Raw genomic sequence first — 24043 nt, forward strand, 5'->3', positions numbered from 1 at the left:
TAACTTGCTACAGATTCCATGAAGCAGAATTGTTAATGCCTAGAAGAATTTGCGATTTGATGATATTTAGTTACATCAGAAGTTATTCTAACGGAACAAATAAAACACCAAAAATCGGCTTCAAGATATAGTTACTACAGAATTGTTCATGAAAGAGTACAATCATGTTAGCATATCATCATTTTGTAAACTGTTATTGGCTGGATGGGTGTGAATACAAAATTCAGATAGTCACAGTTTTAACAAACTGAGTGGGTGCAAACACAAAAATCTCAATATGACAAACTGTAATTTTTTTTTATTTACACCCACTCAGAAAATTTACAACGAACAATATCAAAGTTTCAATTTACTGGGTGAACGTAAAACCAAAATTAAATAATATGACGTATTGTAATTTAAAAAAAAAAGAAGAGTTTTACGGAATTTAATATTTTAACGTGTAACCATGTATACTAATATTATTAAAAAACATATACTTCTTTAAAAATATATAGATATCACATAAAACTTCAATTATACGCGATAAGTTTATTATGAATAAAATAGTTATTACATGTACATATTTAAAGGGATACTATGTAATTCATAATTATTTAAGTCTCATTTTAACAACCCCCCCCCCCCCCCCACGTTGAAAGATGTAAATCTAAAGAATAAATAAATAAAAACTGATAATTTTTAATTAAATAAACTCAAGTTATAATATTGATTCGTTAATTTGTGCTTCTTTGCTGTTGAATTTTGAACCGGTTTCATGATCAAAATTCAACGATGCGGGTCAATTTTCAACGGATTAGGGTCTTTATTCAACACCTTTGGTCTCAATATTCAACGTGGAAAAATGACCCCCGGGTCAATTTTCAACCCGGGTCAAAATTCTTCGTTACATCGGCACTTGCGAACTATTAAAGAACGATAACTACCAATTATCTTTTAAGCCCTTTTTAACATGTAAATATATTTTTGGTTATTTTGTGTACAACATCGATAAAGAATTTGCACTTAAATCATACGATTATCTAATTTATATACCTTTGTAATATTTAGTTAAAACTTATTTACAATATGTTTGTTTCATTTTAAACAAAATGAATTAAGCAAAATATACTTGTAAATTCTAGAAAGCATCAAATATGCACACAACCTCTTTTCTAATGATATATATCTCTAGAAAAGGTCTTAGAAGTGCCCGGATGAACCTCGGTGGTCCGGGGTGCAGGCTTCAAACCTGTAGCCGATTAGCGTCGGAGTGGTTCAATTCCACCTTCTGGGCGGTCGCAGATATACCTTCTTACTATATTTTAATTTTTAAACATTGATTTAAAACTGTCAAGAGCGATACAGCTGCAGTTTTATAATTGACTGTCTTATATTAAAATTTATTTTGAGACAATCCCTCCTTATTACTTGACCTTTGGAACCATACATATTTATACGCCTACTTTTGTTTTAACACTCTTTACGATTTACCTTTTATATTATTGATTCATATAGTAAACGTTTTATGAATAATCATACGTAAGTTTTTCAATCATTTTTTTTAAATACATATCATCTATAAACAAAGAGATTAGATTATTTTCTATGTAGTTCGCGCGGCATCATAACCGGTGTTCGTCTGTGATTAGGCGTAAACGTCATAGACCTACTGAAAGTGACACTGTTTGATCGTTACCATGTCCTCTTGGTCTTCGGAACATATTTTCGAGTAAGTGCCAGTTATTATATAATAGTGTTGTGTTGTGCATGTACTATGCCTAAATAGTAGTCAGGGTTTGATACATGGTGCACGAGCCGGAGGCGAGTGCACTATGTATCAAACCCTGACTACTATTTAGGCATAGTACATGCACAACACAACACTATTGTTATTATTATGCCGACTGTTGAATATACCGACGTGCTTTGCTCTAAGTAGCTCTGACGTTCGAGTGTTGACAAGTCTTAAAATAATCACCGGAAAAGCAAGCGTTTGTTGTTGTTTTTCAAATTACGTGTAATCAATTGATTTGATTGTTTATTTAATCAACAAGTTGTTGTACAATAAAAAGTCAACAAAGGTTTATGTTCTTTTCAAGAAATAGAGAGACGTTTGGCCTTACCGAGAAAACTCGAAATGTCTAGCAGACGAAATCTCCTTGAACATTCTTTATCAAGCGTCATTTAAAAAAGCGTTTTTGTGATTCTCATGTAGAATTTCTTTGAAAAATGTTCAATCAATTTGTTCAAAAGTTTATAGGAAACTTTAACTTTAAAATTACCGTCAATAATGAAGTTTTTTTTGGAAAAATGAATAATTTTAATTGCTTGATGTCAGTCGTATATATCTACATTTTATATACCTAAATACCGGTGTTCATAATAACGGCTAATTTAGCGTAGCGGTAACGCGTTGGGCTTCATGCTAGAAGTAATGATTTTAGCGTCGTGAGTTCGAATCCCGCTGTCGGCGCTTGACAGATTTTCGTTGAAAATATTCGCCGTGCTCTATTTCGGCATAGTATGCTTACGCTATATAAATCCTTTGATACTATGCGAAAATAGATGAGTATTGAATATATAGTGACAAACTGACAGAAGGCATAATAATATTTGATAGATTGAATTGTAAGAATATTTTTAATGCGTTTAAGTGATTTTTAATGGTAAATTTGTACCATGAAGCAATATTTCCATTGACCTTCGCTTCACGTGTTCCACTCGGTGAACTTGTGGACACACGTTACGAAATGAATGTGAGATGCAGGGTTTTTACATAAAGTTGAGTGAAGATGAATTGTCTTTTTGTATAAATTGATTCATTACAAGTTGTTGTGTATTAACTTTCTTATGAATGTTAGTAATTTTTGTTAATATGTGACACTGTTATATATAATAGCGAGAACATCTCCATTGATTTCATGGAAAGATATCCAAAATATTAAATGTAAAATGCACTGGAAATGCTTTACTTACAATTTCAGTATATGAATTTGTCAGACTTTTTACCATATTTGAATATGCAGAGAAATATATTATTATATCCCAATGATAATGAACTTTACCAGTGTGCGAAATTAACTTTTCTGTACTATATAGACAATCGGTCTACAACATTTTCAAAATCTATGGACCTGATTGCTTTCATATAGACCAAAAACAACATAAAATATTATTCTTTATTTGTATTGTAATTTTATTCAGGGTGAACATAGTGAAATAACCTGGTACTTCACAACACAATAGGAAAATGTATATACTAAAGAGTTGATTCAGTCACTGATAAATATTGTGTCATTTCTCATGCTTGTGTCCATTTGACAAAGTCCAATAAACTATAAATAATACCGGCACCTCATGAATTAATTTTTCATCCTTGTCAAGTGATGATTCTAGTATTTTGACCCTTCAGCTGTCTTATTGTAAACAAGCAGAAAATGAATATTTTTATAAATTATTGTTGCAGAGGATAAATTATGTATATGATACATGTTACTGTAACACATGAATGTTGCTCGGTAATGTATGTACTATAAATGTTACTGGAAAGACCTTTCCCTCTGTTGAAGACTGTGATTTTTACCTGTCACAGTATGACGTCTGTGCATGATCACAAACAAAATGTAAGAGAATTAAGAAATACAAAATGATTGGTCATGTCTTGAAACTGTGTCACTTTGAATGTCATTTGTATAAAAGATATGCACCTTTTATATTTCACTTCACATTCCACATAGCCAAATCATTTATGATTAATATGAATGTTTTGTTAATTTTACAGGCATCCTTGGGAGGATGTGGTGCGAGCAGCGTACCGTAAATATCCCAATCCCTGTAACCCAGCAGTGAAGGGGGTGGATGTTGTGAACCGATCAGTGTGTCCCCAGGGGACTATTCAGAGCCACCGCCTGCTCTCGACAGAATTCCCCCTCCCAGAGGTGGCTGCCAGAGTATGTATATGTCTTTATAATTTAGGAAATGCAGGGTGATGATATTAATCTTTTAACAGTTAATAATTTACTTCAGAGATTTAATGACCAGTAATAGATGGTCAAGTTTATGATATCATATTTAGAAAACAAGATGTGCAAGATAATTTTTTAATTTTTAATGGACTCTATCATAAAGATTGATTTTTTTTTTAGCAGTCAGAGTTGGCGAAAAAACCTTTAAATACATTGCACGGTGTGTCTGATGAACTTTCAGAAAACTTTCAAATTTTCCCAACCAATAACTTTGACATGTATGCAAATATCCTTTAAATCTCCCTAACCAATAAAATGATTTTCTGAAAAACAAAAAGATAAACACTGTACATATTAGGATTTTTTTTTAGATCAGTCATTTACTCCCAGTTAGTTTTTCAAAATCTAGCAGAGATTATTTTCTGTAGCATGTTCAGATTGTCTGATTTCACCTCCTTCACTCTTTCTTCTCTCTCCTCTGCAAAATAAAAAAGATATATTCTTTATTAATTTCCCTCCTGAAGAAACACATTGACTTGTAAATGAGTAATCCAACCAATAGAGTCTGGCAATTGTGATTGTTTGTAATTCAACCTCATCTGGTTGTGCTTCTGTTTTATACAATATCAAAGGCGATAAAAATGGAGACACATTGCTAATCTCTAATAAAATAAATATATAAAAATCTGATAATTACCTGTTACTGCCTATTTATAGAAGGGTTGTGGATCAGTTAAATAGTCTCTCATCTACCAAGGTTCTATAAATTACATTTGTGTTATCTCTTGCTTTTGTTTTTCATTTCTTCTTTTAGTCCATCCTGTCATACATCAGCCCTTCTCTTTATTGTGTACTAGCCTCTGCTGTTAATTGAGATTTGTATCACTTTAAACTTTGAATATTGATTGATGTGTCTCTTTAGGTCACCCCATTCTCTTTTACTACCATTTTGCTAAATTTGCATACATAAACAAATGAGTACTTGGCTTTTGCAAGCAATCTTGTGCATTTCGCCAACTCTGTTTACAGCATTACTATTAGTTTGTTCATTTGTTTATAATGATTAATGACATGTGAGGCTGCTATCACCATAGTTATTGTCAAATGATGTAGGAAGTTTAACATTGTATTCATAGTACATGTACTATAATTTGTAAACTTTCCATAAAAGTAGTATTCAATGCATTCAGATTATTGGAACACCAGAGAAAAACTTCATCAGCGAACACTCCACATTAAATGCCAGAAATAAAATGTTCAAATTAGAATCTCGCAATGTAAGTACTTAGGTGGAGTATAGCAGCATGAATGTTGTACTGATTGCATGGCTCCTGAATGATGGTATCTGGCTGTCCATTGTCCCTCACTAGTTCTGTGAATGTAACACAAACTGGGGGGAACAAACTTTATACATGTACTAAGGCCTAACAAAAAAATAGGTTTGTTTCCGCTTTCAGGCTGAAAAAAATTAGGGTCGGTAGGTCGGTTTTTTTTTTTTTATCTTTTTTTTTCCCCTCTCCATCTGTTCAATTGTGCATATTAAACCATTTATCTATTAAACTGGGTAAGATAAAAAAAAACAACAAGTATTTGTTGTCATTGTTTAAATGATTTGATGAACTTTTTCCCCGGCTGGTGGGAACATTTCTCGAGCTCAACTGGCACGACATGTGCTGCCATTTGTAAATAGCAAACATCTACACAACACTGATGACATCTAAATAAGTTCTATAAGCCTTTTTACGACTTAAATTTAGAGGACACAATAAATTTTTAAATGGGATAAAAACAAAATTTTAACAAAAAACGGATAAAAACGGAAATTTACGAAAAAACTCAAAAAAAAATTTTTGGGTCGGCGGGTTTAAGTTAGGGTCGGTCGGGAAAGCGGAAACAAACCTATTTTTTTGTTAGGCCTAAACTAGATTAACCCAGTTCCTGGCTGTAACAGGTTATCTAGAAAGATGTATGTATTCAGATGTATTGTATTCAGTTGATACCTGCATGCTGTTTAAATTCCTTTGTTCTTTGCTGTTAGCTTTTAGGGGCAAATGATCATGCTATGCATATAAGTGAACATTCCAAACTTGACAGATCCAAGTCCAAATATGAACTTCAGTCCAAAAATGTAAGTATGGCAGTCTGGTCTAAAATTACTATACAATTACGTAGTTGAGTATGTAGATTCCAGGTCTGATGTAATGACAGGAGTTTCAGGAAGGTTTGTAATTTAATCAATTTAAAGCCAAGTAAAAATGTAGAAAAGTAAAGTCCTTTGTATAGTGCACACTGGGCCACACAATCTTTTCAGCTGAAAATAATTATGAAACGGGGAATAAATATTGTATAATAGCAGTATTATAATATTAAGAAGTATGTCATTTATGATTATATTCTCAAAGTATATTATATCTGTACAGTGAACATGAATCATACAGCAGGCATAAAGCCTATATTATGTTCACTAGAGATCAAGGTACAGATAAAATAATAGTGTACCGGTATATTTTAAAAGAACCTTTAAACTAATCTATGAAGACATTATAGAATGGCAGTGTTTGACGTAAAAATTTTAGCCTTTATAATTTTCAGAGCTTAAACTCATCCCATCAAAATTTCTGTATTATTTATCTCAGAATGTGGATTGCTTGGGAATTAAAGTAGACTGTAGTAATTTTAGACATCCAAATTTAGGAGAATTACTTACCAAGAGAAATATCTATCAGTAATATTATGGTCAATTATCGTTGTGATATAACAAAGATCTTGAATTAAGCATTAAAGTTAGATATGTCACTTCAACAACATGTCTTCAGTACTGTTGAAGTTTGTAATAAAAAACAGGGATATAATTTTTTTTAAGACATTCAACCAATTTTTTTGTGGATGGGGATGCATATTTATATACACCTGTGCTTATTATACACAAGACTTTATTGTGATACATACCAAACCATTGTCATCAGGTAATAATGTTTATACAGATTACATAATAATCTCAATGTTGTATTGCATGTCAGCTGTTAATTGTTATGAATATATTCAATTAAAAAATGCTTTACACTCTTTTCAATAACAGAGAGGTTTAGCAGACCAACAGGTATGCTTACTTGTATGTGTAGGCTACACGTACCAGTTCACATAACTTTTCTTGTTTAGCAGTTGTAACATGTACCTGTACGTGTAAATGTTTTTATGCAATTCTAGATATCCTCTCCTACAAAGCTGAGAATTTTAGTCGCAGTTGAAAATTGAGAATTCTGTATGTGCTAATTTTATTATACATATTGTTTATATATGTATATTTTTATTTATCACAGATGAATAAAATAACAGAACCATTGCATGTTTTGGAAGAAGAGATATGTGTATTAAAACTCCAATAACATATTGAACGAAATTTAATGAAAATTTATGTTTGTTGATATCAGTATTCGCAATAAATATTCAGGCTTAAGAAAAATAAACATATTTGTTAAAATAAATAGCCAACAGGGAAACAAAAGCTACAAGTTTAACCTTACGGGTACTTTGCAATTTACACGTATGTTCATTCGGGTACATACGTGTAGAAATTCGTCATTACACAAACTGATGATGTAATGCATGTATTTCTTTTTCTACACGTACACGTACGCATACACGTTGGTTTGCTAAACTTCTCTAATATTACAAATATCTTGTCTGTTATCAGCTTTTAGGTAAGGACATATGTTGCAAAAGTCTTTTTCACAGGATGTTCAATTTGTGCATGCTTGTAAACTTTTAATGCATAACTAAGAAATCAAACTGCAGAAAAGGATAACTAGTCTTTGTCTGGTTTGAACATTGACCAATATTCAATATAAATATATTGCTCGTCTACCAAAATGCATCATTAAATACAAAATATTGACTTGCACAAAACTGCAAATAATCCATAATATTTGGTGAATGGACTCGGGATTATTTTGCAACTGCCTCCATATCTGTGTTTTATGCCTAAAATTTGGGATAATGTTAAAAGGACTATGTGCGGTATGCTCAAATATCTGCCCCCGATTTCAACCAATTTTGAAATAGTATCGTATAAAAATAAAATCTTCACAAATCATTGTACAGAGGTTGCCTATAACTTTAATCTTGATTTTAGTCATCATTACTCATTCGCTGTTTATCTATGACGTCACCTAAATTACCTAATTTCCGCAAATTTGCAAACAATGAAAAAATTCTCATTTTTGCTCTCTATTTTGCATTAAGAATTATAGAGCGCAGGTCTGCTCAAGTGCCATTTTAACATATGTTTTTCTTCATAAAGTGATACACATTATACTAAAAAATGGTACTTGAGCAAGCCTGCGCTCGATGTTTCCCAGTCGAAAAACCATCGGAAAACACCCATATTTTGCTACAAAACATCAATTTATCAAAATAGTGCAATCTTCATGACATCATTTTTACATTATGACGTCACTGTGGTGATAACCTTTTACACCTTTATTTCCAATTTGATTTTAACTATCTTTCACCTTATTTTTAAAGCTCTTTCTAAATATTGGATTTTGGGGGCAATAAATGCATAAAACCGCACATAGTCCTTTATGAATTATGTTTTTCAGTTTTTAAGATTAATTTATGAAATTGTATCTTAATTATTTACATTCTTTCATTTTTTATCATGCCTAAATTGGCAGTACAAAAATACATAATTAACATATACTGGTAGTTGTCAGTTCTAAAGTAAGAGTGAAAATACCGTCTACCCAGGTATACATGTAGGTACCGGTAATTTGCAACATATGTCCTACCTTAAAGATATCCTTTCGTTGCATGAAATGCTTGATACAATAATAGTTTATAACAATTTTTCTCGTTGAGAATTTTTTTTTCCAATAAGTTCATAAACATTATAGAAGTGTATATCAATTAATCATCAATATATTTTAAAGATGGTCTTTAAATTCTTTTTTTTGTTTAGAATTTAATTTTTTAAGTGTCCTTTATATTTTTTTTTTAAGCTTACCCTTGGGCATTTAGTGACCGTCCACGAACGCATGGAATATTTCCCTCACCCTCAGGATAGATCAAAGTAAGTATTTCCTGTATACTATATTGGAATGTGACAGTGTTTATGAATTAATTCAACAGTTACAGATTAAATCCAGTAACTTCTTATTTCAATTTTGTCAGTTCATGTAATTTATTACATACTTAGTAATAAATACAGGTTTTTAGCTCACCTGAGCTGAAAGCTCAAGTGAGCTATTCTGATCACATTTTGTCCGTCGTCCGTCTGTCCGTCTGTCTGTCCGTCCGTCCGTCCGTCTGTAAACTTTTTACATTTTGAACTTCTTCTCTAAAACCGCTTATCCAATTTCAACCAAATTTGGCACAAAGCATCCTTAAGGGATGGCGAATATAAATTGCAGAAATAAAAGTCCGATCTGTATTCAAAGCGGAGAAAACCTTGAAACTGTAGAAAAAGGGGGGTGCATTTTTAAAAATCTTCTTCTCAAGAACTACTGATTTCAATTCAACGTAGTTTAGCATAAATTATCCTTATGGGAAGGAAAATATAAATTGCAAAAATTAAGGTCTAATTCTGTTTCAAATCTGAGTTATTACGAAATTAATAATAAAGGATAGGCGTGTTTCAGCTTCGCGTTCGGCATCCGGTAAAATGGGTAGGCAAGACTTGGCCTGGGCAAAACAAAAGATTGGCAGTTATTAATCTGCCAATCTCATTAAAATTTCAGGATATTTGATGGACCAGTAATATTTGTATTCGCTGTAAATATGCCGCAAAATAATGCGTATTTGGAACTGACGATTGCCGATCTGCCCCGGCTTTTATTTTGCCACGGCCCGGGTTTGCATACCCATTTTACCAAAACTCGTATTCCATACTTCTAAACGAGGCTCTTTGTTTAAAGCAGCTATGACATTATACGAAAAAGGGTTGACCTGACTATGATGAATTTGCTTGTTATGCAACAGTTCGCGTATGAAGGGAAATTTTTGAAACATGCAAAATATATTGGTGCCGATTTTGTGAAGTAAATTGAGGCTAAATATTTCAATGCGTTGACAGTTTTCACACATGACGTTGGTGTTAGCTTGTTCTGATTTTTGTTTCGTTTTCATTATTTATGCTTTGTAACTTGGAGACTATCGTCTGTATTTCGTGATTTTTACGTATCAAATTAAACAGATACTTCGGTAAATCAAACAGTTAACTGTTTACCTGCGCAAATTAAGCAAAATCTGATGTATCAAAAAAGTACTGAAATACAATTCATTCTATCGGTAATTCGGCATTATCTTTTGCGTAATGGTAGATTACAATGCAATAGGTTTTGTTGAGTCGCTCGGCATTTTCTCGAGTTTATTCAGTTTAAATAGAGTTTGATATCGCTGACGGAAATATGTAGGTATATATATATATATGATTCATTTCGAAAAAATAAATTGTGTTCTTTATTTGTTATAGTGCATGTTTCTTGTGTTTAATTGTTTACAATTTCTATTTACTAACCATATTTGAGTGTTACGCTTCGATTTATAAGCAAGATACAGAGATTTGCTCACAATTCTATGTTTGTACACAGATCTTAAAAACTAAAGATTAAAAAAGTAAAGAAATTGTCAATATTTATTAAGAAAATTTTCAAAGTCTGTTCTTCCAGGAACCAACTTTAACAATAATTGTAATGTAAACTTAACCTTTAAAGCTCACCTGAGGGTGGGGCCACAATGGGGGGTGGGGGGTCGAAGTTTAACAAATAAATATATAGAGTAAATCTTTAAAAATCTTCTTCTCAGAAACTAATCAGACATGAAAGCTGAAACTTGTGTGAAAGCATTATCAGGTAATGTACATTCATAGTTGTGAAAATCATGACCCCCGGGGGTAGGGTGGGGCCACAATGGGAGATCGAAGTTTTACATAGGAATATATACAGTAAATCTTTAAAAATCTTCTTCTCAGAAACTAATCGGTCAGAAAAAGCTGACACTTGTGTGGAAGTATGCTCAGGTAGTGTAAATTCAAAGTTGAAAAAATCATGACCCCCGGGGGTAGGGCCACAATGGGGGGTCGAAGTTTAACATATGAATATATAAAGTAAATCTTTAAAAATCTTCTTCTCAGAAACTAATCGGCCAGGAAAGCTGACACTTGTGTGGAAGCATCCTCAGGTAGTGTAGATTGAAAGTTGTGAGAACCATGACCCCCGGGGTAGAGTGGGGCCACAATGGTGGGTCGAAGTTTTACATAGGAATATATAGAGTAAATCTTTAAAAATCTTCTTCTCAGAAACTAATCAGCCAGGAAAGCTGAAACTTGTGTGAAAGCATCCTCAGGTAGTGTAGATTCATAGGTGTGAAATTCATGACCCCCGGGGGTAGGGTGGGGCCACAATGGGGGATCGAAGTTTTACATAGGAATATATATATAGTAAATCTTTAAAAATCTTTTTCTCAGAAACTATTCAGCCAGGAAAGCTGACACTTGTGTGGATGCATCCTCAGGTAGTGTAAATTCAAGGATGTGAAAATAATAACCCCTGGGGGTAGGTTGGGGCTACAATGGGGGGTCGAAGTTTAACATATGATTATATAAAGTAAATCTTTAAAAATCTTCTTTTCTCAGCCAGGAAAGCTGAAACTTGTGTGGAAGCATCCTCAGGTAGTGTAGATTCAAGGTTGTGAAAATCATGACCCCTGGGGGTAGGTTTGGGCTACAATGGGAGGTCGATGTTTTACATAGGAATAAACATAGTAAACCATTAAAAATCTACTTCTCAAAAACTAATCAGCTAGGAAAGCTGAAACTTGTGTGAAAGCATCCTCAGGTAGTGTAGATTCAAGGTTGTGAAAATCGTGATCCCCAGGGGTAGGGTGGGGCCACAATGGGGGGGGGGGGGGGTCAAAGTTTAACAAAGGAATATATAGGGTAGATCTTTAAAATATCTTCTCAGAAACTAATCAGCTAGATGATTCTTTACAATTGTTAAGACTTTGGCCCCAGGACAATTCTTAGGCCTCACGAGAAGGGTCAGAGTTTGATGTACGTTTATATCCCATATATAAACTATTGTTAAGGATCTTTTTGAGAACTGCAATACTCAACATATGATATGACTATAAAATCATCCTGTTAGAAAAGGGACTAATGATTATAAACATAAGAATGTCCAGGGGAAAATGGATTTTATTTATACAGGATCTACATGTATTATTGTACATTGTCCAGATAGTTTGTATTATGACTCCATTAAGCTGATTTTATCATACCTATTGTTCCTCAGGTGAGCGATGTGGCCCATGGGCCTCTTGTTTGCACATGTGATACAGATGACATCACAAAATCCGTATCGGCCTCCAGGGCTGATACAGGTTATCAGCCCTCCAGGGCTGATACGGATCCGTATCACACCCCTTGCGGAACTCCTCTGCCTTTTTTCGCTTCGGCCTTTTTGGATGTTTACAGACGAAAAATAAAACATTTTCAGTTACCGTCGACATTTTTAAGTGCAGTTGAAAACTTCAAATGCTAGCAAATGTTTTAAAGCAGTCAACTTTTAAAACCTGGTGAAATTTTGTTCTGTAGCTTCATGTTTGTTAAAACAAGAAGAACTCATATTTTTATTAAATACATGTACATGTCCAGACTTTTTTCAAATAATATGAATAACATGTCCAGACTTTTTTCAAATGATATGAATAATCAATTTGTTCAAGTTGATGGGTTTTCTTTTTAAATTTATTACTAAGTATGTAATAAATATAAAAATAGATACCCTTTTCCATATCACAGCTTGTATCAGCCCTCGACCAATATCAACCCTTGGGCCTTCGGCCCTCGGGCTGATATTGGAGTCTCAGGCTGATACAAGCTGTGATATGGAAATGGGTATGTATTATTCTCTATATAAACTACAAATCTGTTCGTGTAGTTATTTTATACCCGTATCGATATTTCTTTTATGTCATTCATGATATCAATGGTTTGGTTTCAGTGTATAATAATGCATTAACAGTATTCTAATTTATTTTATTTTGTAGAACCTGTCTCAAACAGCAGTCCACAGTCAAAGTCAATGTGCCTTTTTTGTCAGGCTACCTAGAGAGGCTCCTTATAGAGAACTTTGAGAAGAATGCCATGAAGGTATGTATTCTGATTCCTTTGTGTGAAGTAGTCTCACTGATCTTATTAGCTCACCTGAGCCAAAGGCTCAAGTGAGCTTTTCTGATCACAATTTGTCCGTTGTCTGTCGCTGTCATCGTCGTCATTAACTTTTCACATTTTCATCTTCTTCTCAAGAACCACTGGGCAGATTTCAACCAAATTTGGCACAAAGCACCACTAGGTAAAGGGGATTCAACTTTGTTCAAATGAAGGGCCACGCCCTCTTTAAAGGGGAGATAATTGAGAATTATTGAAAATTTGTTGGTATTTTTCAAAAATCTTTTTCTCAAAAACTATTTGGCCTGAAAAGCTAAAACTTGTGTGGAGGCATCCTCAGGTAGTGTAGATTCAAATTTGTTCAAATCATGGTCCCCGGGGGTATGGAGGGGCCACAAGAAGGGGATCAAGTTTTACATAGGAATATATAGAGAAAATCTTTAAAAATCTTCTTCTCAAAAACTATTGGGCCAGAAAAGCTGAAATTAAAATGGGAGCATCCACAGGTAGTGTAGATTCAAATTTGTTCAAATCATGGTCCCTGGGGGTAGGGTGGGGCCACAATTGGGGGAAGAAGTTTTACATAGGAATATATAGAGAAAATCTTTAAAAATCTTCTTCTCAAAAACTATTGGGCCAGTAATAAAAGCTTAAATTAAAATGGGAGCATCCACAGGTAGTGTAGATTCAAATTTGTTCAAATCATGGTCCCTGGGGGTAGGGTGGGGCCACAATTGGGGGATCAAGTTTTACATAGGAATATATAGAGAAAATCTATAAAAATCTTCTCAAAAACTATTAGGCCAGAAAGCTCAATTTAAATTGGAAGCATCCTCAGGTAGTGTAGATACAAATTTGTTCAAATGATAGTCCCCGGGGTATGGAGGGGCCACAATGGGGGATCAAGTTTTACATAGGAATATATAGAGATAATCTTCTTCTCAAAAACTATTAGGCCAGGAATGCTCAAATTTGAGTGGAAGCATTCACAGGTAGTGTAGATTCAAGTTTGTTCAAATCATGGTCCCAGGGGGTAGGGTGGGGCCACAATTGGGGGATCAAGTTTTACATAGGATATATATAGAGAAAATCTTTAAAAATCTTCTTCTCAAAAACTATTTGACCAAGAAAGCTCAAATTGGCGGGTAACCATCCTCAGATAATGTTGATTCAAGTTTGTTCAAATCACGGTCCCTGGGGGTAGGGAGGGGCCACAAAGGGGGATACATTTTTATAAATAGAGAAAATCTCTAAAAAATCTTCTTCTCAAAACTATTAGGCCAGGAAAGCCCAAATCTGAGTGGAAGCATTTCCAAATCGTATAGATTCAAGTTTGTTAAAATAATAGTCCAGTGGTATGGTGAGACCACAGTGGGGGGTGAATTTTTACATAGGAATATATAGAGAAAATCTTTAAAAATCTTCGTTTTAAAGACCATTTGGCCAGAAAAGCTTTAACTTGTGTAGAGGCATCCTCGGGTAGTGTAAATTCAAAATCACAGTCCCTAGTGGTAGGGCGGGGCCGTGATGGCGGTTTGAATTTTTACATAGGAATATATAGAGAAAATCTTTAAAAATATACTGGGAAAGTTTTTCGGTCCAAAACTCAGTACTTAGTGTGAAAGCACAGGTTATGCAGATATAAGTTTGATGAAACCATGATACCCTGGAGAAAAGTGGGGCAACAAAATGGGGGGAGGGGTATATAGGAATAGAGAAAAATCATCTTACATGTACAACAACAAAAGGGGCTTGGTATTTACCAAAAGAAAGAGGTGGAATAAAAATTGGCAGATTATCAATTTTTTTTTAAGCAAGATCTACTGTACTTAGTTGTCAAGATATTTTGATACTGTAATGCTAATTTGATCAGATGCTCAGGTGAGCGATGTGGCCCCTGGGCCTCTTGTATTTAGGATGGTTTTAAATTTCACTCATGTGTCTGTTTCAGGGACGTAATGGTATGGAGTGGGTGATTGATAAAATAAAAGAAGAGGATTCATCAAACAAAGTAAAACAATCGTCAGACATTTTAACACAATTAGAAACCAAATTCAAGAGGGAAGCTGAGGACCTCAAACAAAGCATGGACAGTTTCTTTCACAAAACCCAGGCCAACACCTCCCCACTTTGATCAAGGCCCACTCTAGGCTGTTGTTAAGTTTCTCTTTGAACCAGTGGATTTGCATGGATGCAATGAACTTCTGATTCTGGAATCCACTGCTGTATTATAGCTTGTTATGCCTTGTGTGACCAGCTCTTTTCATTTCTTGACATCTGAGCTACCATCTGTGATAAAGTCATCACCATAATAAACTCCTCAGGGTCTTCATCATTGGTATACACACATGGAAATCCATCTAGGTGTTTTATTTCTTTCTTTTTTTTTCAATTTTAGTACAATTAGGATATTAAGAAAATTTGTGTAATATGTTCTGTTGCATTTCTGATGCAGTGTAGGAATCTCTGACTCTACAACTGAAGCTTCATGTATATTTAATGGTCATGACATAGATCATTACATTGTTCATTAATGGTTTCTATGTACATTTGAATGATGAACACATTTTATAGTCAGTTAAATCTGCCTCTGTTGTTAGATCTTGCTGCATGATAAAAATGTTGATGCACATATAATTATTCTAGTTCATTTAACTTATATAAATATATAGGAAACAAACAATGAAGGCATTTTTGTGTATTGAGAAATTCCACTTTTTTTCAATTTAAAATCTGAATTGACTGATTATTGGTGGATTTCTGCATATCATGACTGTGATTAATGGGAATTGCAGTCTGGTCTTTTCACTGTAATATGTTACTTTATGTATCGTGTTATTTTCTGTTGTTTATAGTTTTGTTTTAAATCATATTTCAAGAAAATAAATGAAATGAAACTTAATGGTTTTGCTTTTTGTATTTTATAAAACAGAAAATATAGTACGGGTAAAGCATTCAAATATATAAAAGTTTATCGTTAATACTTACATTAATTAACTTTTACGGTAAATGATTGTCTGTAAAATAACAAAAAAACAAAACACAACTCGGATTACACAGATGCATGTAATCTTTATGATAGATGTCAATAAAGTAATATCCTGCTATTTTGTATGAAAATAATTGGTGAACCATAGTCGCATGAAGACCATACAAGAATTAACTCCCCTTGATTATGACAGCTATTGTACACCATTCAAGTTTGCTGTCAGTTCTAACCCAGGCAGTCTACAAAAAACTATTGTTTCTCAGCTGGTTGTATTTTACTAAGCATGGTTTACATGTTGTCAGCTAATTGGTAGATAAGCTTTATCTGATCAACCAACGGTACATATTTACACTACAAACCTTGGAAGTTCTTGTAATAATGCATTCTCTAATACAAGCTGGGGGAACTTATTCAGGTCATGGTGTACCATTGTCAGAAACAGTTTACCTGTTGTGATTATTTCTATCTTTTTTGATGGCATTTCTAATATAATGTGTAGTTTTCTGTATACATTTGAAGTGAATGCATATTTTCCTACAGCTACTGCCAAGATCAAAGAAATGTGCCTCCATTATTCTCCAATATCCCATGGATGCCACCAGTAAATAATCAGATCAGAACAGTACCTATTAGCCTTGCATGAATCTTAAAAGTATATTTTCAGATCTTAAAAAAGTTAAACTATGTTAATTTTATGTCTAATAGTTCCAGTCAGATGTGTATTGCCGCAAATGTTTATTTCAAAGAACTCTATGCGGCTGTTCAAAGGACCTCTCTAACACACTTCCACTGTGTTTTTTTCATGAAATAAATAATAATATTTAATACCCTTAAAATTTAAAAAATATGATTCAAAGCTATTTAATAAAAGTTATAAAAACAATTTAAAATCTGTTGTCTGCATGTCATTCCAATCAGTAGCTTGTGATTGATACACGTGTAAACTATTACTAACAAAACAGAGAAACAATCAGTAGAAAAACTGAGCTGTTAGTAGAATAGAAATAAAGAGGATATTCTGCAAGATTCACAGAAATTCGATCATACTTAGTTTCTTAAATAAAAATGTACTCAGTATGCCTTTGATTGCCTTAGCTCAAATCTTGTGTAGAATTTATCATCCGTATTACATTGCTCAATAAGTTCAACAGTGAAAACTCTTGTAAAGATAGGTTTATTTCATTACAATTGACATGTACTTCATTCCCAATGAATGACAAAAACTTTTACATAAATTCACAAAGAATGAAATCTCTTCAAACAATAGCTAAAGTGCTCAGAGATAAATAGTATAAATAGTACAACACAGTCAAAGGAATATCACAGTTTCACAGTTCAACAATTCAAGGACGGAATTTACATTGTTTCACACATCACATATCGTGTCATATTTCATAAAATGGCGGTGTCTTTCATCGATTTAGCACTTTACACAGTGACACCTTTCAGGTAATAGACCCACTGAATGTTTTGGCCACCAGCAGACTTGGGACATGTGATTATTAATTTTCCCATCACGCCTGCCTTGGTTCCGCTGTCATTTCCATCAAATCCAACTACAATCTTGTACTCCTTACGATGTTTGATGTTCTCGCTTTGTTTTGTGAGGTGGAAGGCTGGGTTATCCACTTGGAAGGTGAAGGCCGTCTGTTGGTGGAATACATTACGGAATGGAATAGAAGTGGTGGATCCAGCCTTTACTACATAGGGTCCCTGTGGTTTGGGTGGTACACAGGTTCCGAACAGAGGGAAGACATATTCCCCTCCCTGCGGTGAACTGATTGTCAGTAACGCTCTCTGTTCTCCCAGTTTAGAAGGTTCAAAGGTCACATCTAGGGCCACCTCTGTCCCCCCTGGTGCTCCAGGAGCTGCGGCCACAGTTTTCTCTGTGTGGAAATCATTGTTGTCTACCTGTATTGTAGTTATGAAGTGTTACAATATATATACCTTTCAGAACAGTGAAAGATGAAACAAGGCATTTCAGCATAAAGTGCTACAAAAGTAACTGCACAGTCACACAATTGCCTTTTTTTGTGAGAAAGACGGGAACCGAAAATTTACCTTGCATGTGTAATCTGCTTTAGCTTGTTTGGCAAAGTTCAGGAACTTGGCTACTTGGATGTGACTTTGTCCGAGGCCTGCTCTGAAGTACAGAGCCTTCTCAGGGCGGGCTGGGGTGGCTTTTAGCTTCAGTTCGTACACATAGCTGCCAAGGTCATTGGACACCATCTCAATTCTCTGCAGGGACTCGCCGACCTTCAAGGGCTGGTACTCAATGGTACATTCATACTGGAAACAAAGATCATTTCAATTAATCAAATTGCACATACAGTAAATGCAGTGTACCTTATCCTGGAATCAAAGATTTTCTTATCATCTTTTTTCCAAATTCTTGTTATCAGAATTTTCCCAGTCCTGCAGTGATGAGTATGAACTACTTGGCAGCCAATTGTTAATAAATTGTCAATATTTTAAGGATGTAACTCCTAGGATTTACTTATAGAGGGAGAGAGAGAGAGAGAGAGAGACTAAAAACTTTGACTCACAATATGTTGAAGATATTAATCTTTGTGTGAAGAATACCCAAGAAATCTATGAAAACTGAGCTACAATGAATTCTAATGACTCCACAGTACCTTAAAAACACGGATAATAGAGAGAAAAGGAGAGAGGAGAAAGAGACTCACTGTGGACTGTGGAGGGACAGAGAACGTGTTAGGCATCAGAATCTCAGCGATGTTGTTCTGGACGTTGAAGGTTGTGGCCTGTTTTGTTGTGTTCTCTAGTTTGATCTTCTTGAATGCACTCTGCCTGACTGGAGTTGTGAGTTCTATGGTCTCGATGGTTCCTCCCTTTATGAACTTATATTGAAGCTCGTACCACTGGTATTCTCCAGTCTTGTCATTGGTAAACACAACCTACAATCAATCAGGACATGTTTAGAAAAAGAAATTATTATTACAGGGATAAAAGAAGAAATCAACCTATTGCAGGTTAAGATTTTACCTTTAGAGGCAGAGTTGTTTCTTTGTAAGCGAAGACATTTAGCTTGTAATCCTTGGTGCCATTGGCTGGGACGTCAATGAAACTCATGCCTTTGATATCGGTGGACATGTCTTGTCTTGTGTCCTGACGCAAGATCTCCCATTTCACAGAAAACCTGAAGCATACAGATTTATAAATTATGGACAAGAGTACTACTAAACATGTACATACATTTTTGCATTTAAATCACACTCTTTGATAACACTTCATTTCTTTTGAATAGAACAACAAAAGTTGTCCAGAAATGGTCTTGTACCTCTGAGGCCTCTTTAACCAATTCTCTACAGGCAAATGCTCCACATATGGAACTTTACATGGGATGTCGTTCTGAATTTTGGCACCGCCATTCATTTTGGGTGGTTCTGCTGTCCCACTAACTGTAAACAGTAGACCTGTGCCATCAGGTAACGGGAAGAAAACAGTGCCCTGTAAACAATCACAGAATTAATCCACATTCAAACTTAATAGTATGTACACATTCTACATGACAAGAATGGAGAAATGAAGCAAGAGTATGAAGTGGTATTGTCAGTTTCAACAAGACTAGGAATTCCTTGAGATCAATCACTTACAGTGTGCTTTTTCCCCTCCTGTGTCATGGTCAGGGGGTGGTATGAGATGGGGTAGCCCTTGTTCATAGTCTGTGGCTCCACTGTGAATGTAAGGGGGCCACTCCAGTATTCAGCATCAATAACAGGCTTCAGGGTCCACAAGGCATTGGTCTTGTTGGTAATTGAAAGAGTCCTGGAGAGACAAAAAACATCATTTGTCATGTTTCTGTCCAAGACAACTAAATGATTTGTTGGAGAAAACTGTTGAGTTGCTTCGACTTACTTTGAATCCGTGGAGCGGACGGGACAAGAGAAGTGCTGGGGGACTTCCTTTGTGGTTGGCTGTGCTGTACAACCTCCAGTAAGGGTCAAGGTTACTGGAGGATGAACTCCAGGTTTCTTGGTAACTGGGTCCTCCAAGAAGCATCTCAAATTCTACAATGTGATTTGGATATAAGTTTTTCCAATATTAGTAGTGCAAAGTAGTGTTTCCTTATTCAAGTTTAAAGAATTAATTTGTCAGCCTTACATCATATCGGATGTCAGCTACAGCTTCCTTGGGCTCAAAGATGACCTCAAAGGTCACATCCATGCCTGGAGTAATGCAGCCCTCCACAGGATAGACAGAGAAATCAGGGCGGAATTTTTTCAGGTCCCATTTAAATCTGAAAAATATACATTGTTGTACATATTATATTTTTAGTGTATGAACTTAGCTGGGTATTATTCAAAATGTACTGATGACATTAAAATTCACTTGACAAAGAAGACTTCTTAAACATAATTTCAAAAGTCAAATTTAATTGTAACCTAAAGCATGTATCTGGTAACTCTAAAGTTAAATACATTTATCTAAAAAATTCCAATGTACCGGTATAATGTAATTCACAAAGATAAAGTAATGCATACTTGGCTGTCATGTCCCCAGTGTTGCTCATGATGAGTTTCCGAGAGCTGGAACTTCCCTTCACCACGGTGGGGAACGGGATCGCTGTGGTGTCCATGCTGACCTCCATACCCAGACACTGACCTTTCACCACAAATAGAGTCTCGTACTGACCGGCAAACTCCATCGTCACTTCCTCTGAGAACTGGGGGATCCTACTACTGCTGGCAAAGGCCACCTCCACCTTACACATACCGCCGGGCTCCAGTGTGATTGTGTTAGTGGGAGAAATGGTAAGGGCACCTGTTGACTGGAGGGCAGGGGTCTCCGGAGTCAAGGCCAGGTTAAAGGTCACAGGGGCTGGACTATTGTTGATGATTGGGATATATTTCTTTTTCTTTGGGGCATTTTTAGTGACCTCAGTTGCTCCTAGGTCCACAATTCTGTGTCTAGGATCTGCCACTTCCACCTAGCGAAACAAAATATTTCATGTGATAATACAAATAAAAGAATTTTAATGTAAATATTAATAGATTGTTTGAGGCCTCATGGTTGATTGCCATAGAGTCTGACCTTTAGTTCTGTGCCTGTTCCACTGATCTGCACACTCTGCTTGGACAGACCATTGATCTCAAACTGTACAGTCTCCACATACTTCTTGGCTTCTCTGGGACAGAAGGTGAAGGTCATGTCGTAGGACTTGCCAGGTGGAATGCAGATTCCACTCTCAAACGTGTGCCGCAAATAGTCATTGTTGGGATACAAGCACTCCACACTGCAAAAAAAAGGAACATTACAGTTCCAAGAAAAGCTTGGTAATTACATTATTTTATACCCACAATTACACTATTTTTCTAAACACAGCCTGACAAGATATGGACATATGTCAGTAAATTCTAATTCATAGTTACCTGATTTCCTTCTTGTCCTTGTTGATGAGGGTGAGGACCTTTGTTTTGGGTGGAATGCCTGGTTTGATGATGAAGCAGTTCCCAAAGTTGTAGGCGGGGAAGGAAAATCCGAGACCAGGGGTCACTCCGAGTCCTTCCAGGCTTATCACGTAGGTCGGACCATGAGAAATCTGTAGCAAATTCAATCCATACTTTAAAATATTTATTATAATATAAGTCCATTTTCAAAAAATTTACTTACATGGCATGAGAAATATAATAATGTTTTTTGCATGAGATTGTTGTTTAAGAACAATTTCTATGATTGTACTACTACTTGGAGGACAGAATCCTCTTACCTTGAGGACAATTTGGGTGTCCTTGAGTGTAGTCCTACATGGAGGACAGAAGGTCAGTTTACAGTTTACTCGCTTCCCATTCTCCACTCCTCCAGTCATGGGCTCAATGGTGACCATCTCCTTCTTCTTGTTGGACATGTGTAGCTCCCACTGGTAATCAAAGTTGAACTTCCCTGTGTTCAAGATGGTCAGGTTCCTCAGCTGTTTCTCATTGACCTCAACCTGCAGTTCACATTTATCATATATTCATTAATTTCTGTCGAACAATGAAAATTTTGTGAAATATTTTTGATTTGTATCTAATTGAAAAAAAGTTTTATATTGGGAAGTTTGTTGCTTTGTTTTCTATTTCATGTACAAAAATATCAAATCTGCCGTCAACTGTTTGACCCCTTTGTGTACCTCTCCAAATCTAATGATGTTGATTCCGTCAGACACAAACTCCTTGTTGACCCCCTGGGAGTCCTCGCACAGGAGCTGGCAGTTCATGGCGTAGCCCTCGGCCTTCACGTTCAGTGTGACGGGGAGCACCTTCCGTTTGACGCGACACACAAGGTTAAAGTTCACTTCCTTGTCTGAGTTTGGCACAAAGTACAGCTCTATAGGCATCCTAAAAATTTCATATTACATTTAAGTTTTAATTTTTTCTAAAATCATCGCAAGTTCTAAAACTGGATTATAGAAAAATGAATAAATTTCCCAACACAATGGTCAGATAAGTGTTAAGCTCAGGCAAATGTTCATGCATGAAATGAGGACAAAAGCAGTGAGCAATAGAGATGATCTGGGTGTTCAATATTGATTGGAGTACTCTACCTGGATTTGGGTGGGATAGAACCTTGACAGGGTGTTACTTTAAGTTTCTCAAACACACCAGGGTAAGTTTTGTAATAAAGCCAGCCTGTCTTTCGACTGGCAAGATAGAGAAAGCATGGAGGAAAAGAAAGAAAAGAGAGGAAAAAGATCAATAAACATGTTAGTAAACAAAAGAGAATGGAAAATCCAGCAAATAAAAAGTTATGGTATCTCGGAGTCAGGGTGTAAGAATAAATAAATGAACTAATGAAAAGAAATAAAAGAAAGGTAAGGATTCTAAGTGTATGGGGGTTGTTAAATCTATGACCTACCGAGACTTGGCAGGGATGGTGGCAGACATTGGACTGACTCCTAAGTGAGCAGCAAAGCCGGCCGAGTGGCAGGAGTCCTCCTCAAACTGGAAGAAGAATGGTTGGTCCTCATTGTTCAACAGGTAGACCGTCTCCACTGCCTCGTGTCCTGGAAATACAGATTAAATCATTCCATAGTACTGACATCTCTCATTTGAGCATATATTCTATTATGCAAAACATAACTGGATTAGGCAGCAGGCATTGCCAATATAAGCCTTCCTCATAAATCACATCTAATGCATGACTCTATTTTACACTTTCCATGTTAATTTCAAACTTACCAATAAGGAGAGCTTTGAAGTTCATGTGAGACCTGTCCATGGAAATATCCGGCTCGCGAGCCTGACCCACCAACAGGAACGGGACACTGATGTTCTGCTCAGGAATGTGGAACCTCCAGAAGGACTCGACCAGAGTGAGCTCCTGGGATGTGAACTCGAATGAGACCTGGAAAACAGATAAAGCATTAAATCTCCTGGGAAACACTGAATTCATAGCATTCTTAAGCTCTAGAATAGAGAAAAAATCACAAGCAATCACCTGGAATTTCTTGCCACATCTAACACTGCCCTTAGGTGAGAGACATTTGAATGCTGATGGCTTCTTAGCATCATCCTCGTCTTCACAGGTCCACTCAAAGCTATAGGGCTGACTAGTTGGATTCACTATAGCAAACGTTCTGTAATGGAACAAGCATTAACAGTTGTAAAATAGTGATAAATGTACATGTACAATATATAGGGAGTTCTATAGCAGCATACTAATAATAAAAAAAATCAAACAGCTACAGACAAATACATACTTGGTGTTCTTGACTCCAATGCCTATGCAGCTAAACTCAATAACTCTGGTGTTGGGGTCCAGGGTGGATCCTGGTGGGGCCCCGTTTGGTCCCTTCATCTCTGGGTTTCTGCGCGCCCCACTGATGTAGTCCGAGTCCTCCAGCTCAAAGTGACAGTACGGCATCAGGCTCTTGCCCTTCAGACCGACCACTGGTCCCTGCTGGTCCTTTTCCAGGTTGGGAATCCTAGGATACAA

At 35.7% G+C, this 24043-nt stretch overlaps 2 protein-coding genes and 1 non-coding gene across 6 annotated transcripts in view; 2 read left to right on the forward strand and 1 right to left on the reverse strand.

Annotated features, from left to right (window-relative positions):
- The first annotated feature begins 1190 nt into the window (after positions 1 to 1190).
- On the forward strand, positions 1191 to 1277 carry Trnastop-uca (transfer RNA opal suppressor (anticodon UCA)). Its single transcript has one exon. It is a non-coding gene; the product is annotated as a tRNA-Sec (tRNA).
- A 283-nt stretch (positions 1278 to 1560) lies between these two features.
- Positions 1561 to 16018, forward strand: LOC105331819 (PRELI domain containing protein 3A). Of its 3 annotated transcripts, XM_020068733.3 has the most exons (7): positions 1561 to 1711; positions 3764 to 3932; positions 5138 to 5224; positions 5986 to 6075; positions 8948 to 9018; positions 12996 to 13098; positions 15068 to 16018. In XM_020068733.3, exons 1-7 carry the CDS (start codon positions 1680 to 1682, stop codon positions 15248 to 15250), a joined length of 735 nt encoding a protein of 244 aa, XP_019924292.3. In that variant the 5' UTR covers positions 1561 to 1679; the 3' UTR covers positions 15251 to 16018. The 3 variants fall into 3 exon arrangements, with proteins under 3 accessions (XP_019924292.3, XP_011432462.3, XP_011432461.3); XM_011434160.4 differs by lacking the exon at positions 5986 to 6075; XM_011434159.4 differs by lacking the exon at positions 5138 to 5224.
- Positions 16019 to 17263: 1245 nt separating this feature from the next.
- LOC105331817 (hydrocephalus-inducing protein homolog) overlaps positions 17264 to 24043 on the reverse strand; it is a 35770-nt gene continuing 28990 nt past the window's right edge. The window contains exons 71-88 of one of the 2 annotated variants that reach the window (XM_066080301.1): positions 23808 to 24032; positions 23546 to 23684; positions 23287 to 23452; positions 22964 to 23111; positions 22653 to 22748; positions 22239 to 22446; positions 21837 to 22058; positions 21499 to 21668; positions 21161 to 21362; positions 20611 to 21056; positions 20231 to 20366; positions 19985 to 20136; positions 19723 to 19894; positions 19407 to 19576; positions 19112 to 19265; positions 18793 to 19023; positions 18167 to 18394; positions 17264 to 18016 (exon numbers count right to left, since the gene is read on the reverse strand). In XM_066080301.1, the coding sequence (XP_065936373.1) occupies positions 17534 to 18016; positions 18167 to 18394; positions 18793 to 19023; positions 19112 to 19265; positions 19407 to 19576; positions 19723 to 19894; positions 19985 to 20136; positions 20231 to 20366; positions 20611 to 21056; positions 21161 to 21362; positions 21499 to 21668; positions 21837 to 22058; positions 22239 to 22446; positions 22653 to 22748; positions 22964 to 23111; positions 23287 to 23452; positions 23546 to 23684; positions 23808 to 24032 (3748 nt within the window). In that variant the 3' untranslated portion in view covers positions 17264 to 17533. The remainder of the gene's footprint in view (positions 18017 to 18166; positions 18395 to 18792; positions 19024 to 19111; positions 19266 to 19406; positions 19577 to 19722; positions 19895 to 19984; positions 20137 to 20230; positions 20367 to 20610; positions 21057 to 21160; positions 21363 to 21498; positions 21669 to 21836; positions 22059 to 22238; positions 22447 to 22652; positions 22749 to 22963; positions 23112 to 23286; positions 23453 to 23545; positions 23685 to 23807; positions 24033 to 24043) is intronic. The other variant, XM_066080302.1, reaches the window with a different exon arrangement.

Source organism: Magallana gigas, chromosome 3 (assembly GCF_963853765.1).
Source record: "Magallana gigas chromosome 3, xbMagGiga1.1, whole genome shotgun sequence".
Taxonomy (NCBI): Eukaryota; Metazoa; Mollusca; class Bivalvia; order Ostreida; family Ostreidae; genus Magallana; species Magallana gigas.